A 13,927-nucleotide genomic window follows, 5' to 3' on the forward strand; every position below is an offset into this window, starting at 1 on the left:
GCCACTTCGCAATGGGCTCGGTAAGGGCTCGGGGCAGCGAATCAAAACTACCTGTTTTTTTTTATTATCCACCTTCTTCAAAAGGTGATACCGTACGGGTCGGCTTAGTATTAGCTCGCACCAAACCGCGCGCTCGGCCGAACGGTTTTCATAAAAAATAATGGTACCAAGCGCACACCATCCGTACGTCCGTGACGATGGTTTTTCGGGCCGTTTTATTCGGGCACCGCCGGTGATTAAGACGAGTAAAACCGTCGCCTTAAAATGGCTGATACGGGAGAAGAAAAAATCACCTCCCGCCCATTGGAAAGCAGGGTGACGCGAACGCGCGGTAACTTCATTTATTGCCCGATCGTTTCCTTTTCGTGATGAAATTGATTCCCGAAAAGTTGAGTAGCTTCCGGGAAAAGTCAGGTCAGGAAACCGCCCCCGGAGGGGGGGACCGGACGATGGCAATGAAAAGAATTTTGTCATTAAAACGGGCACCTCCAAACCGACCCACCAAACTGGCTGCACGCGGAGGGAGAAGTGGCGTTGCGAGAGCAGAAAATACTCATTCTTGCCGATTGCGATCGGCTGTATAATTGCGTTGGATTGCAGTCCCGGTCTGGGAAGGTATCGTTTGATGTGATCCATGAAGCTGATCTAGAAGCCGTAGTATATCAAAGAATGACCAATGATTTAGGTAGTACGGTACCGTATTCTCGAAGTCATCGAAAAGGTACGTTCATTTTAGTAGCCGAAAGCTCTAAAAGAGTATCCTTGGAGTTCATTACAAAATAATTACATTTTCTATTCCTTTGAGCTGTTCTGCATCAATGTTCCTTTTGAGGCATTCAATCAATAACGCCTAAATGTATGCAATTTTCATTACAAAAAGGTATTCTAATGAGCAGCATATTTTACTTTTAAACGTCATATCTAAAGACAATATAAAGTACCATTTTACTATAATTTTCGCAATATGATGTTCTTTGTACATCTGCAAGATACACTAATTCACATAATTTAATGACTCCCAGTTTGATCTACCACCGGCAGAATAGCAATAGAGCTAACGGTTGCTTTCGGCACATCAACTATGGCATCAAAGCAACTAATTCTGCTTTAGCTTTAATCGATAATTGGCTGGAGGTGACCCTTACCTGTACGCTCCGTACACCCTCTCAACGAAATCCTGAAGCGATGAGCTTATCCTATTCATTATTGAAATTAATTGTGAGAAAACAATCACATGCTTAACATTGGAGCTGGCTCTCACTGGCTGGCTCTCGCTAGCAAGCCAATCCTAGCCAGACGGCACACCCTCCGGGGAGATCGAAATCTTCAGCTGAAACCCCATCTCACCTTCCCTCCTCCCCGCCCCCACTCTTCCCCTCCTCACCCGGAGCGGCAATGGGAACGTGGACCGATGCGAACAGTTTATTCCTTGTGGTTCCGGTGTGCAAGTTTTCCGGTGAATAATAAGCAAGACAAATACACTTACCCGAAATGCCATCGTACGTCCACCATTCCTCCCAACTGACCGCAGATATTGCTGTTGGAGAAAAGAAAAAGTGTGATAGCATGAGCTTGGGATTGCAATGGAACGCAAACGAATCATTTGACAATGTCTCAACGTATAATGAAATGGTCAACGTAGTAATTTATCACGAGAGTCCTTCACCTTTTGCAAGCCTTTCCGTTTTTTCCACCAAGGAAGGAACTAAGCGAATCGTTGACTAAATGAGAGCTGCCGGAAAGGTGAGGTGGGGGGTAAATCTGACTTTACTTAATGCTGTTGGAAGGTAACGCTATGGAAATGAAACATCAAATGCACATCGCTTCGATTAACCCGTTTGTTTGCAGCGTGAAAAACTCCTAAAGTTATGCAATTTGAGTAATTTTTGGTTTAATCATGATTGTGCTATAATATCGAACTATGTTAATACATACATACTTTCAGGCGTTTTCGAACGACAAAATGCATTCCCTCGCTAAAAGTAAAACCCTTACGTCTCAATTTTAAACCGCAACACGCACTGTGCTCGTTAAACATCGCATTTTGTACACTCTCGCACTCTCGAAACATTCTGCAAAGGTCCTTTAAGACGCGAGTCACCGTATCAATAGCTGTTCGACGGGTGACGTTATGATTTTCGTAACCGAAACCAAACGGCGAAACTTCGAGTGTTAAGATTTGCATCGACAGCAAACCTGCTGCCAGTATTCACCCCCCCAAAAAAAGTTCTCACGAACACAATTTCCGGAAAGTTTTGCAAAATTAAACGATAAATAATGTAAAGTGCTCGAGCGTTTGATTGTGCGTAACAGTGCACCCAACATGTTTGATGGGTTTTGTAGCATTTTTGCGTCAAGTCGCGCTCGACTGCTCAGTCAGTCAGTCAGTCAGTAAGTCATGCCAATGCCAAAAACTTTCGTCCAACCCTCGAGACCGTAGCAGCAGCACGGGGTTTTGATTATAAAGCCGGTCAATTTATTCCTGCCAATTTGGTGCGTGTACTCCACGTTGCACGAAAATTTGGCTTTAATCCGTTCGTGTTAGTTTGTTTTTTATTGCTCCTCGCAATGGACGCTAGAATTGAGCTTAATCTCAGCTGCAATTGGGTAAAAGGAAATGATGGTTTCCAGGTGGAAAAGTTTTACCAAGCTTCTTCGCTTGCTGATTTGGTCTGCTTGGTTGTAAATCAGATCGATGATGGATGTGTTGTTCGTAGCAGCTCGTAGTCAATGTGCCCCGTGTGAGGTAAGGGTAAACTGGATAACCATTAATTAACCGGTGATCTGCTGACCGAAGGTGTACCGAGGTAACCTTCAGAGGTCAAGATAACAACTCTTCAAGGGTTAACCCGAACAACGTAGTTAGACGATACACGTCTACTGCTTGAATTTCTTTAGCATATCCCTTGTATGCGTTACCGGGGTTCGTTCTTCAAGAGGTTCTCGTTTTTGCAAACTGGAGCAACTCATTGCAACAGTTCGGGACTTCAAGCGTAACAACAGCGCCCGTTTGGGCCCGCTGTACGATGCAGCTTGAATTGCAGGCACCGGCACCAGTTAACGGATTACACATTTGAAAACCCATATCCGGCCGGGTTTCTCCAAGGATTGCCGTCTAAAACCGAAACCGTGTGTGTGTGGTATAGTGATGGGTTCTCGGAATCGCACCCACGGCTCCGAACCGATTCCGAGCATAGCAACTCCGGCTCCGATTCCGGCTAGGTTAAAACCACGATTCCGCCTGGAGCCGTCCTGAACCGCCCGGATTCATCCTGAACCGTCGGAGCCGCTAGTTGACAATGATAAATCATGTCTTTCATTTATTATTCATGAATGAATCATGAATAGACCTAAATTATTGCACTATCAGCAAATTTTATATAATCTGGTAAATATAAAAAATAAAGACTCCGACGGCTCCGGACGGCTCCGGACGGCTCCGACGATTCCGTCGGCTCCGGCTGCCGACTAGGCGGCTCCGGACGGCTCCGGGCGGTTCAGGACGGCTCCGGGCGGCTCCGGACGACTCCGGGCGGTTCAGGACAGCTCCGAGCGGCTCCGGACGGCTCCGGACGGCTCCGACGGCTCTGACTGCCGACTAGCGGCTCCGGACGGCTCCGGAAGGCTCCGACGGCTCCGGAAGGATCCGACGGCTCCAGACGGCTCTGACGGCTCCGGACGGCTCTGACAGCTCCGGACGGCTTCGACAGCTCCGGACGGCTCCGACGGCTCCGGACGGGCCCGGATGGCTCCGACGACTCCGACGGCTCTGGACGGCTCCGACGGCTCCGGACGGCTCCGACGATTCCGACGGCTCTGGACGGCTATGGACGGCTTCGGGCGGCTTCGGGCGACTCCGACGGCTCCAGCTGCCGACTAGCAGTTCCGGACAGCTCCGGACGGTTCCGGACGGCTCCGACGATTCCGACGGCTCCGGACGGCTCCGGACGGCTTCGGGCGACTCCGACGGCTCCGGCTGCCGACTAGCGGCTCCGGACGGCTCCGACGATTCCGACGGCTCCGGCTGCCGACTTGGCGGCTCCGGACGGCTCCGAATTAGGAGTATTGCACCTACCTTTCTGTGCCGCTTCCAAAAATTATGGAGTCATTCGGAAGCGATTCCGTTTTTTCCGTCGAATTTACCCATCACTAGTGTGGTATGAGTGGGTGTGAGTGATGAAATAACTTTGACGCTTCCTTTCGCAGATAGGTTTCGGGTTTTTGTTCTCGGTACTCGGTGTACACACTGTGTCCAGCAAATGGGCAAAAAGCCATACACCCATTCTAAACTCTTAGCTTTTACTGACTCGTTCACACACTTATTCTCTCTCTCTTTTTCTCTCCCTTTCACTAATACTCATAGGTTTTGCACAGGCAAGATGGCTGCTCGACGTAAAGCCCGTAACGATAATAGTACATAATCACAGGGAATTTCACTTAGAGCAAAACGATTCTGCCTCGGCAGAATTCCGCACCGTATGTATCGTTGGATGTATACCATCAGCCCAGCCCAGACGATGCAGATGCTCCTGCACAAGGGCGGGGAGGCGGTTGCATCAGGAACTGGGCTGGGTCACGGAGGTGCTGCGTGTTGCTGTGTGCTCTGATTAGAACCACCAACCCAGAAAGGTGGAAAATCCTATTATGGAAACAACCGAAAGAGCGAGCCTTATTGCCGTGAGGCAGGAGAACTCTTCCAGGCAGGTGCAACGGTGTGTGGATTTCTTCGTACGAGGATGACCTTAGGTGTGGGGTAGGCTATACTTCACACCTACCATCTTGTGACCGAACACACCGGAGACTTGGCTTAGATGATTCCAGCAGGGGCTATTTTTTCACCTCCCTCCCCTCCCCCTTCGGTTCCTCTAAAAAGATTCTAGTTTCATTTCATTCTCCAACACTAAAGACGAAGAACAAATCCAAAGACTGACCCAATTGGTGTTGTCCCAGTTGCACTTTACTCCTTCCCTTCTTTTAACCATAACAAAAGGATTCACAATCGCAAAGAGTGTGTGTTTACCCTTTCGTGTGTGGTTTTGTAGAAAGATGTCTTCTTATGTAGTTTTTTTTTTCGAAGTAGAAGAGAAAAAAATCACTGAGATGTACACTCTTCCCTCGCAATGTGTTCCGTAAATCTGGGATGGTAAAGCACAGTACAGTACAGGGAGAAACAAAATCCCCCCACCCTGCCTGCCCGAATCGAACCGAGACGAACCTTTCAGATCGGTAAGATATCAAGAGGGCAGCACTTGAAGAAGCGTTGAAGAGCGAATCCGACTGATGCTAAGGCTAAGGCTGTCGGTGGAAAAACTCAATAGTGGCGGGGTGTACGGTGACAGACGGGTACGGGCGGCACAGCCACAAAACCACAAAACTCCCCCCAAAAAATACCCCCGCCCCAATCATCCTTTTTTCCGGTAAGATAGCGATAGGCTAGAAGCTTAGATTCAATTACAAAACCACTCGTCCACTCGTACCCGGATCGGCAGAGCTGGGTGAAACCCGCTTTCACCGTTCGTGGAATGATTGGAAACAGAGTGCGCTTTGCTCGTACCTAAAAAAAGGATCTTCAAGGATGAACCCCGTACCGGGCAAATGGAAAGGCGGAAGATGCTTTTCAATTATATTTGCCCCGAAAAATCTACCGGCGGCTCTCACATTCGCTTGTAATCCTATCGGTACAGGCATTTTTCGCATGATCCGAATAATTTCGTTCACCACTGACCATCTGCTGCACATTTCATTCCCAGCATGATGGGGAACATGAAAGGGAAGTGAAAGCGCATGGTTTTGCGGGGTTTTTGTTTCGTATTTGAGGCAGAGAGGCAGAGCACCGACGGACGCCCAGATCGCCGGAAACAGTGGCTTACCGTTGCGGAGATTGCATAGATGCGGGCGCGCGCTCGTGTTTTAGCGAATATTTGGCAAACCGATAGAATGTTTGGTGCTGGAATTTCGTACACATGTAGTCGTGGGCGCACAATAGCTGTGGCGTGCTGCGATTGTTCAGGTGCCGAACATTTACAACCATTTTTGGGAACGGGAATTGTAGCACCTCGTATCACCTAGCAGTTGTGTTTTTTGGTATAGTCTACTTTTAGGCGCTTTAAAACGCAATGCGGTTTACATCACATAAGGCAAGGTTAGTAGATTTTTTATTTGCGCTGGCCGTTACTGATTTATTGATGATTGCCGATCTATCTCACTATGAAGCATGTGTGACATTTGAACCGATTAGTAAAGCCAATTAACCTTTCAACCGGTCACTACCTTTGTTCCAGCCGTGTGTATAATAAAGCATACACCAACAAAAAAAAAAAATCTTCGCAAACATTACCGAGGGAAACACACACAAAAAAAATACGAAAAGCTTTCCACTAGTGTGAGTCGCACGTGATAGTGCTTCGTTTGCACATCCTTTTGACCGTTCGCTTCCAACCGGCACACAAAAAAACGCCCGCCGAAGAAGCAGGTTTCGACAGCTGGTTAGTTCTCTGCCGGGTGCCGCGCCACCGTCTGTACCTCTGAGACCGAAATCGCACCAATTTCCATGTCAAACAACGTGTGACGTGATGTTTTTCCCGTTGTTCGATTCTTTCCCAGCCGCGCGAACAATCATTCTTTTGGTCCCGATCATAAAAAGCGGAAAGCCGCGGAAACCGTTTCGCGCAAAACCGATGTCGTTAGGTCGGTTTTTCCAATTTGAGTTGCGAGAAGAAAAGCGCAGGATAATAAAACATATAAAATCACGCAGTCATGCACAGGAAGTTCATAAAACGTTAAAACTTGTCCCCTTGGTGCCTGACCGGGCACACGTACCCCAGTTGCGATCGTGATCGCATCGTGATTGAAAGAAGCAAATTAAAGCTTTGTGATTTTTACGCTTTTCCTCTACCGGTTAGCAACCTCCCCGCCCGGTGCAGGATGCTCAAAATTATGATAATGAGCACAATTATGAGAAAAGGAATGTTTGCGACGGTGGAGATGATGGAACGAGCGCAAACTGCCCTCTAACGCGGTGGTTTTTACTTGGTTATGCCACTTCCCCCACGGGAAGCGGTCGCTCTTTTTTTGGTTTTGTTTGTTTGTTTGTGTGAAGGGGGTCCTTCCCCCTCCGGGGAAGGAGAAGACGCAAAGAACGAAACGTCAATTTAATCCCATCACGTATGCGGAATGAATCGAGGCGTAAATTGAACGCACAAATATGCACATGCATTTTTTTTGTACCAAAAAATTGTGCCAGATTTGTTCGTTAGTGTTTAATGATTGCCGATCGTGAACAAATGAATCGAAATCACACCCACCCGGATATGTCACCGACTGGTGTCTTTTGTTTTCTTTTGCGATTGGGTAAAACGAGCGTGCTTATCATTGCGATTGTCTAGTTCTCAACCTTATACTATAAACCACGCAGAGTTACTCTGGTGCGATAATGCTGTTGTGATGCGTAGTGCATAACTTTTGGGCGTAACATTATCAAGCGTGTTACTTAATCTTTTTATTTGATTTTTTCAACATTTTCGCTTACGGGAAGTAACGTCAAGAATTGTGTTGTGACGTCAGTCCATAATTATCACTCAACTCAGAGAGAGAATATAAAACATTTACTGAGAAGCCTAGCGATTTAACCCACATTTATGTTTCAACTTCAAAATAGCTTCATGTATCGTACACTACCGCTATAAAAAAAACACACTCACCCAGAAAATCCCAACACCAAGGCACGTGTGTACTTTTGCTTTCTGTTTTCAAAATCACTTAAACTGTTTCCATCCCACAACCGCCAAGGTTTTGGAAGGGCGTAAATGGGGGGGGGGGGGGGGGAAGCAAAAAAAAATCCTCTTTCGTAGGCGTCGTGCTCAGAATACTGTATCAGGATGGAAGAAGTCAACATCCAACTGCTGTTTCAGCCCCTGCCGTAACCGTTTAAGACGGTTACGGTGTGTAAACGCGGAAGGAAGGATGCGTTTGGTCGTAAAACATCCACCCCACCCCCCTCCCCACCAAAAGACTCATCCATGGAGTCCGGGAGCGGGGTGGGGAGACGGGAAAAGAATTTAGAAAATATTTAGAAAGCAAGAAAAAGAAACCCCCGGAATCGAAAGCGAAAACACTGTAATCGATTTCCAAAAAACAGCGTCGTAGTACGTGGGCCTAAGCCACTCCCCTTTGACAAACAATAAACAAGCGTAAACTTCACATCGATTCGCCAATGGAGGGTAACTGCTCAGGGAGCGTGTATTGTGGTGTATCAACCTGTCCATCGCAGACCTTTGATGTACTGTTTGCTGTCAGTAGTTGGTAGGATCGCAAAATCGATAAGTAGAGCTAGAAGTTTATTTACATTGATTGCTGCTCGGTGACAGGAAGGCGGTGACAGGAAGGCGGTGACAGTAAACGCCTGTCACGCCTGTAACGACTGCTTGGAATGCTGCACTCGGACACGCCACGGACAGACAGAAATAAGACATCTCATGAGCAATCAGGCTAGATTTTGTTGGTCCATTTCGTTTTGCTATACGTTGTACGCTGGTGGTAACGATTGCACTGTACAGATTTGGTGCATGTTGTACAATTTTTACGACCGCAATCGTTTGCTGTCTAAGCACTCTAAATGAGTTTTACTGTAAGCGCCTAAAGCTATGCAATGCGGTAAACCATCATCATCTAACACTATCGTTACAGTCCCATTAACGGGTGCAAATGTTAAACTTTTACTGCGAAAAAGAGCTACAAAACCCAATCTTTATCACATAAAGGTATTACGTACTTCTATTAATCATACGTCCCTCGTTCGTGATATTAAAATAGAACATGTAGTTATATAATAGTGAAATATGACTCTAGAAAATGTGTTCCCAAAAGAAAAAATAGAGGAGAAGAAAGTTCACCATGCTCGTTACATTTACCGTATCGATCTAAACCCATATTTTCATGCTCATTCCAAATGGTCTTCGGTCTCAGGTATTCGACGCTGACATAGCACTGCCTCCGCTATAAATCTCCTCGTCCTCGCTATCCTCTTCCGATGCGCTGTCCACAACTCCGTGGCATTTTGCAACTGATCCAGCTGCTTTTCCCAGGAAGCGCCAGAACTAGTGTCCGGTTACCCACCCCCATTGCCGGCGGCTACCGGCTTCCTTCCTGTGTTTCCGTGCCTTGCAGGAGTAAAGCAGGATCAGGTTATTCTTCTGGGACGTCGTAAACGACCCGCAAGAAACCTGTGTTATTAGTTACACTTTTACCGTCACCCCGGGGGAGTGGGGAGTTCCTTTATTCTCCGTATAACCTTCAATTGTGAAAAGTAGTTTAAAGCAGTTTTGAGCACACTAATTCGTCACTACAGCAGATATTCCTTTTTGCGGGTGCGAAGAAAGCTTAAGTGAAATTTTCCCCGTTCCATGGATCGTATCTACCTTTCGGTGTGCCGTTCAGCCAGCAGATCCACGCTAAAGTTAACTCTTGCCTCGAACGACAAACGCTTTGAAAGTGGAAGAGATCCTTTTTGTTGCTGGATGGTGGCCAACCACCTTATGGTTTAGGGTTTGCCCTCCGGCGCTACGGGACGGTACGCTACAATCTCCGCCGCCGTCGCCGTACTACACTATTTCGTCAAGTAAATTGAAGCCAAAGCCAGTGTGGTGTTTGCTGGAGTGTTCCGCATGCGAATGCGAAGCAAGTGTGTCCATAATCCAACGGCAGCTAAACAATGGTGGGCACGAACTTTCCTTTTGAGGAGGTCCTTTAGCAAAGGTGCCGGATTTTTCCGGGACAGGGAAGGGAAGGGACCCGAACGTGGACGAACGAAGCGAGAAATAACACTTTCGTTCAACACCTGGCGTTTATGCAAAGTACACTCTTCCGGTTGCTGGTTCAGGTCCGGTTGCAGCCCTTCTTCTTTTTTTTGGCGTTGGAAGCGAATAAAAGACGGAAAGCGCCACGGTGGAAAGTGGCTCGAGGCGGCCAAGAAACATCTGATAGTGACTTCCGGTAAGTCGGCCAAGCGTCTGGTTGCAGCGCACCCTAAAACTCGCTTCGTTTGGGGTGATTTTTTCTCTCCATCTCCCTCTCCTTCGTCACCCAAAAAAAAAAAACGACAAGATAAGATGACGATGACTGGAGCTGCAATGGTTAAAGTTTGTTTCGACAAAACTATTGAACACTTTTTAATTCCTTACCGAATTTAGGCAAATCGATGTAAACTGTGATACATTTTTAAGCTTTTAAATGTCAAAACGCTTCGTTAATGAAAAGCGCAAACATTCGTAAAACTCTTCTGCTTTTCAAAACTCCATAGCAGCGTCGACCCGATCGATCGGTATGCTATCGCGGTAGTTATCTTATTACTCATATGCCACCAGTTTCGTACTCCGTTATCATGCTACCGTTTTCTTATGCCTTCCTTGGGTACGCTATTTGCTATAAAAAAAAATTAACCAAAAGACACATCCTGTCGGTACGGAAGGGTACGCGGGAAGGATGAAAAGAAACAGGAAGCCAATTAGCCTCAGCACTGCACCAGAAAACACACACACACACACACAGCACGAAGCACACAGCGAGCTGGGTGTGAAAGATTTAATGATTTTCCCATTAGCGCGACGCAATTAATGGCAAATGGCTGGTGGAGGGAAAAGATAGTCATAGTTATCTGCCCCCCTCGATAGTGCCGTACCCGATCAAACCTGTACCAGGAACTCAACGATGGTTTAACCTTCCCCTTAACTCCCTCTCCTACTGCTTCTGTTTAACACTAGTACGAAACAACTGATAAAATGAGGTTAAAAAGCCCGGAAAAAATCTTCCTTTCTAAACCGCCTAAAAGTATGCAATTGTGAAGCATTTTGGTTTTTATTACTACATTAAAATTGGTTTTTTTCCCAAGACGATTTATTTTGACGGAAAATAATTTAAAACAATCTTTTTCAATGAAATATACACCTCACAAAATATAAATCTCATATTATATTAAAGTTAAACCACTTTAATTCTGCTTTTTAAATGCGAACTTAACGAACAAACGAATCATGTAGTGTCGATAGTCTCTTATATTTTTGCCCAGTAGTGTATCAGTTAAACCCGACCAAGTGTTCTGTCGGCAACGTAGTCGAACACTGTCTAGGTCCTTTGCATCCCACCCGGCCGAAGCGCGTTCGAAACGATCCGAACCGTATCCAAACCCATCAAAAGCCATCGATAAAAAGGGGTGCAGCTCGCGAAACGATGTCGCTTCCGGTCAGCATAAATTTTACCCAAGAGGTGTGGCGTTTCTTACTAGCTTTTTTTTTGGGGGGGGAAGCCCACATTGGGTGCTTCTTGGCGGTGCAGCAAAATATTTGCGCTCGGTTGTAAGCAGTTTGAGTGGGTGAAATAAAATCAACCGTTCAGGCCGATGGGTTGGTGGCAGGAAATTCTACACGTGGTATTTCGATGGTACCACAATTCATTTTACGGTCATCTTGCTCATACCCCTTCCACCTCCAGCTGTGCCGTAAGGCTAAGCGATTCGTACCGTGCTAGTCGGTTGGGAAAACAAAGGAGTGTCGGTCGCGCGGTTTTGTTTTCTTCCCCCTTGCACTATCCTGTTGAATGGAATTATGTCGCATTACGAGAATATATTTTTTCTTTGTTTTGTAGGGAAAGGTGGGGGGGGAGATTGGGTAAAAAATTCCAACAACATACAATCATGCACCGCCCATGCAGTAAACTTCTCTTCCTGCTCCCCCTGGCAGCAATGGCAACAGCGTGAAAAGTTGCCACTAAACATTAACACCAAAAAGGGTTGCGGAAATTATTTGCTTGAGGAAGAAATTCGCCCCAAGTATATCAGTGGAAATTAAAATAACATTTACTAAAAGCTTAATGAGCCAAACGGGCAAGATTTCTTCACATGTGTCCAGGGCTGGAGGCAAACCTCGGGGAAATAAGTTTTTGGCCGTAAACCACACGAGGATGTGCCTTCTACAATTACGGATGATGCTCACAGCAATGGTCGATCCGTGTGGGATAAGGAAGAACGTTGATGGTGTCGTTGGACAATTGGACGCCCCAGTACCGTACACGACATCCCCGAAGGTCCAAAAACTCTTGGATCGTTCTTTGTCGACACTCGCCTTATTTCCGCTTATTTCCACCACTCACCTGACAAACTAATATTGCAAAACAGCACAAAGCAGCTTGAGCGAAATTACAACAAAAACCTCCAACCCCCCTGGACATGCTGACAAGCAGACAAGGTACCGTATGTTCTAACGACTCCCAGCGGGATGAGAGAACTGCTTGCCCGGTACCAAACATTTTCTTCCCGATTATACACCGGTGTACAGGCAACAAAAAAAGCAACCTGCAATTGCCCCCTTTTTCCGTCTGGAACGGAACGCAACACCGGGAATAAAGAAGATCTTTCCCTTCCACCCTTTTTTCTCCTACTCACATACAAGGCAACGTAAAGGATGGGAGGGGGAAGGGGCAAAGGTTCCCATGCAGCAAAACCTGTATCAAATGACTGTAATTAGACGGCCAAGCGGGATTTTCCGGGTAAAACACCGAAACAACGCTTGCCACTTGACCTCACCGAAGAAGCGGTTTGCAAGGGGATAAGGTGCGCAGCAAAGAAAGCCGGAAGACCCCTTAGCGTTAGGCGAAGGGAAGGGAGAAGGCTTAATGTATTCAGACGGGTAAGCGAGAAAATTGCACTGGCAAAGAAAGATCATGGGTAAGATGGGTTGTGGTGTTTGTGTTTGGCAGCCTGCTAAAATGGGGTTGCTGTTTACAGGCGGGAGGTTTTTTTGCTCCCTTTTTTTCCCTACCGTAAAGGTTAAAGGTGTACTTAGTGTTAACAGCGATTATAAAGGCATGACGGCACCGTTGATGCTTTGTGTCTGTGTGTTTGCTAATGTAGTGCGATCTAATTGTTTTATTGTAATTTAATTAAGTGCAAGAGGCTCAATAAACATCGGCGAGGCACGACAATGGTACGTGTCCGGTACGATTAGCTATTGTGATCGAATCGTATTGTGAGGAAAGTGAGCAAGTTTTTGCTAATGTAATTGTTGGAAGCGTTGAGAAACTCTTCATTTGAGAATAATGCACGCTGGAATGGGGTTTTTAGTCCAAAATGTAAGAATATTGCATACATTTAGGAGTAATATTGCAAAAATATTCAATCGTCATAAGTGTTTGAGAAATCTAATTCATATTCATTCACCTCAATAGATTTTTATCTTAGCTTATGAGTCTTTATATTTCTTTTTTGTTTTAATTATAAACCTCTAATGTATAATATTTTAACTCCTCTATTTTAATCTTTCATAAGTCAGTACCGGTATAAAGTTCCATCAGAGTCGTCCTACTAGTCCAAGAAGTATGTCATGCTCAAAAATTGTGAGGCTTATAAATCCATAGAGACTCACGTATCTTTAGAGACTCATGAATCGTCAGAGACTCAAGAATCTTCAGAGACTCATGAATCTTTAAAGAGACTTGAATCTCCAGAGACTACTGAATCTATATAGACTTATGAATCTTTAGAGACTCATAAATCTTCAAAGACTCATGTATCTTTAGAGACTCATGTATCTTTAGAGACTCATGAATCTTCAGAGACTCATTAATCATTAGAGAGTCGTGAATTTCCAGAGACTCGTGAATCTATATAGACTTATGAATCTTTAGAGACTCATGTATCTTTAGAGAGTCGTGAATCTCCAGAGACTCATGTATCTTTAGAGACTCATGAATCTTTAGAGACTCATGAATCTTCAGAGACTCATGAATCTTCAGAGACTCATGTATCTTTAGAGACTCATGAATCTTTAGAGACTCATGAATCTTTAGAGAGTCGTGAATCTCCAGAGACTCATGAATCTTTAGAGACTCACGAATCTATATAGACTTATGAATCTTTAGAGGCTCATAAATCTTCAGA

The 13,927-nt window shown here is 45.7% G+C and overlaps 1 protein-coding gene across 1 annotated transcript in view; it reads right to left on the reverse strand.

Annotated features, from left to right (window-relative positions):
• The window catches only part of LOC125762931 (carbonic anhydrase-related protein 10), a 44,283-nt gene that overhangs the window by 7,732 nt on the left and 22,624 nt on the right, over positions 1-13,927 (reverse strand). Inside the window, exon 3 of the mRNA XM_049425572.1 lies at positions 1,487-1,537. Within this exon, the coding sequence (XP_049281529.1) occupies positions 1,487-1,537 (51 nt within the window). The remainder of the gene's footprint in view (positions 1-1,486; positions 1,538-13,927) is intronic.

Source organism: Anopheles funestus, chromosome X (genome assembly GCF_943734845.2).
Source record: "Anopheles funestus chromosome X, idAnoFuneDA-416_04, whole genome shotgun sequence".
Taxonomy (NCBI): domain Eukaryota; kingdom Metazoa; phylum Arthropoda; class Insecta; order Diptera; family Culicidae; genus Anopheles; species Anopheles funestus.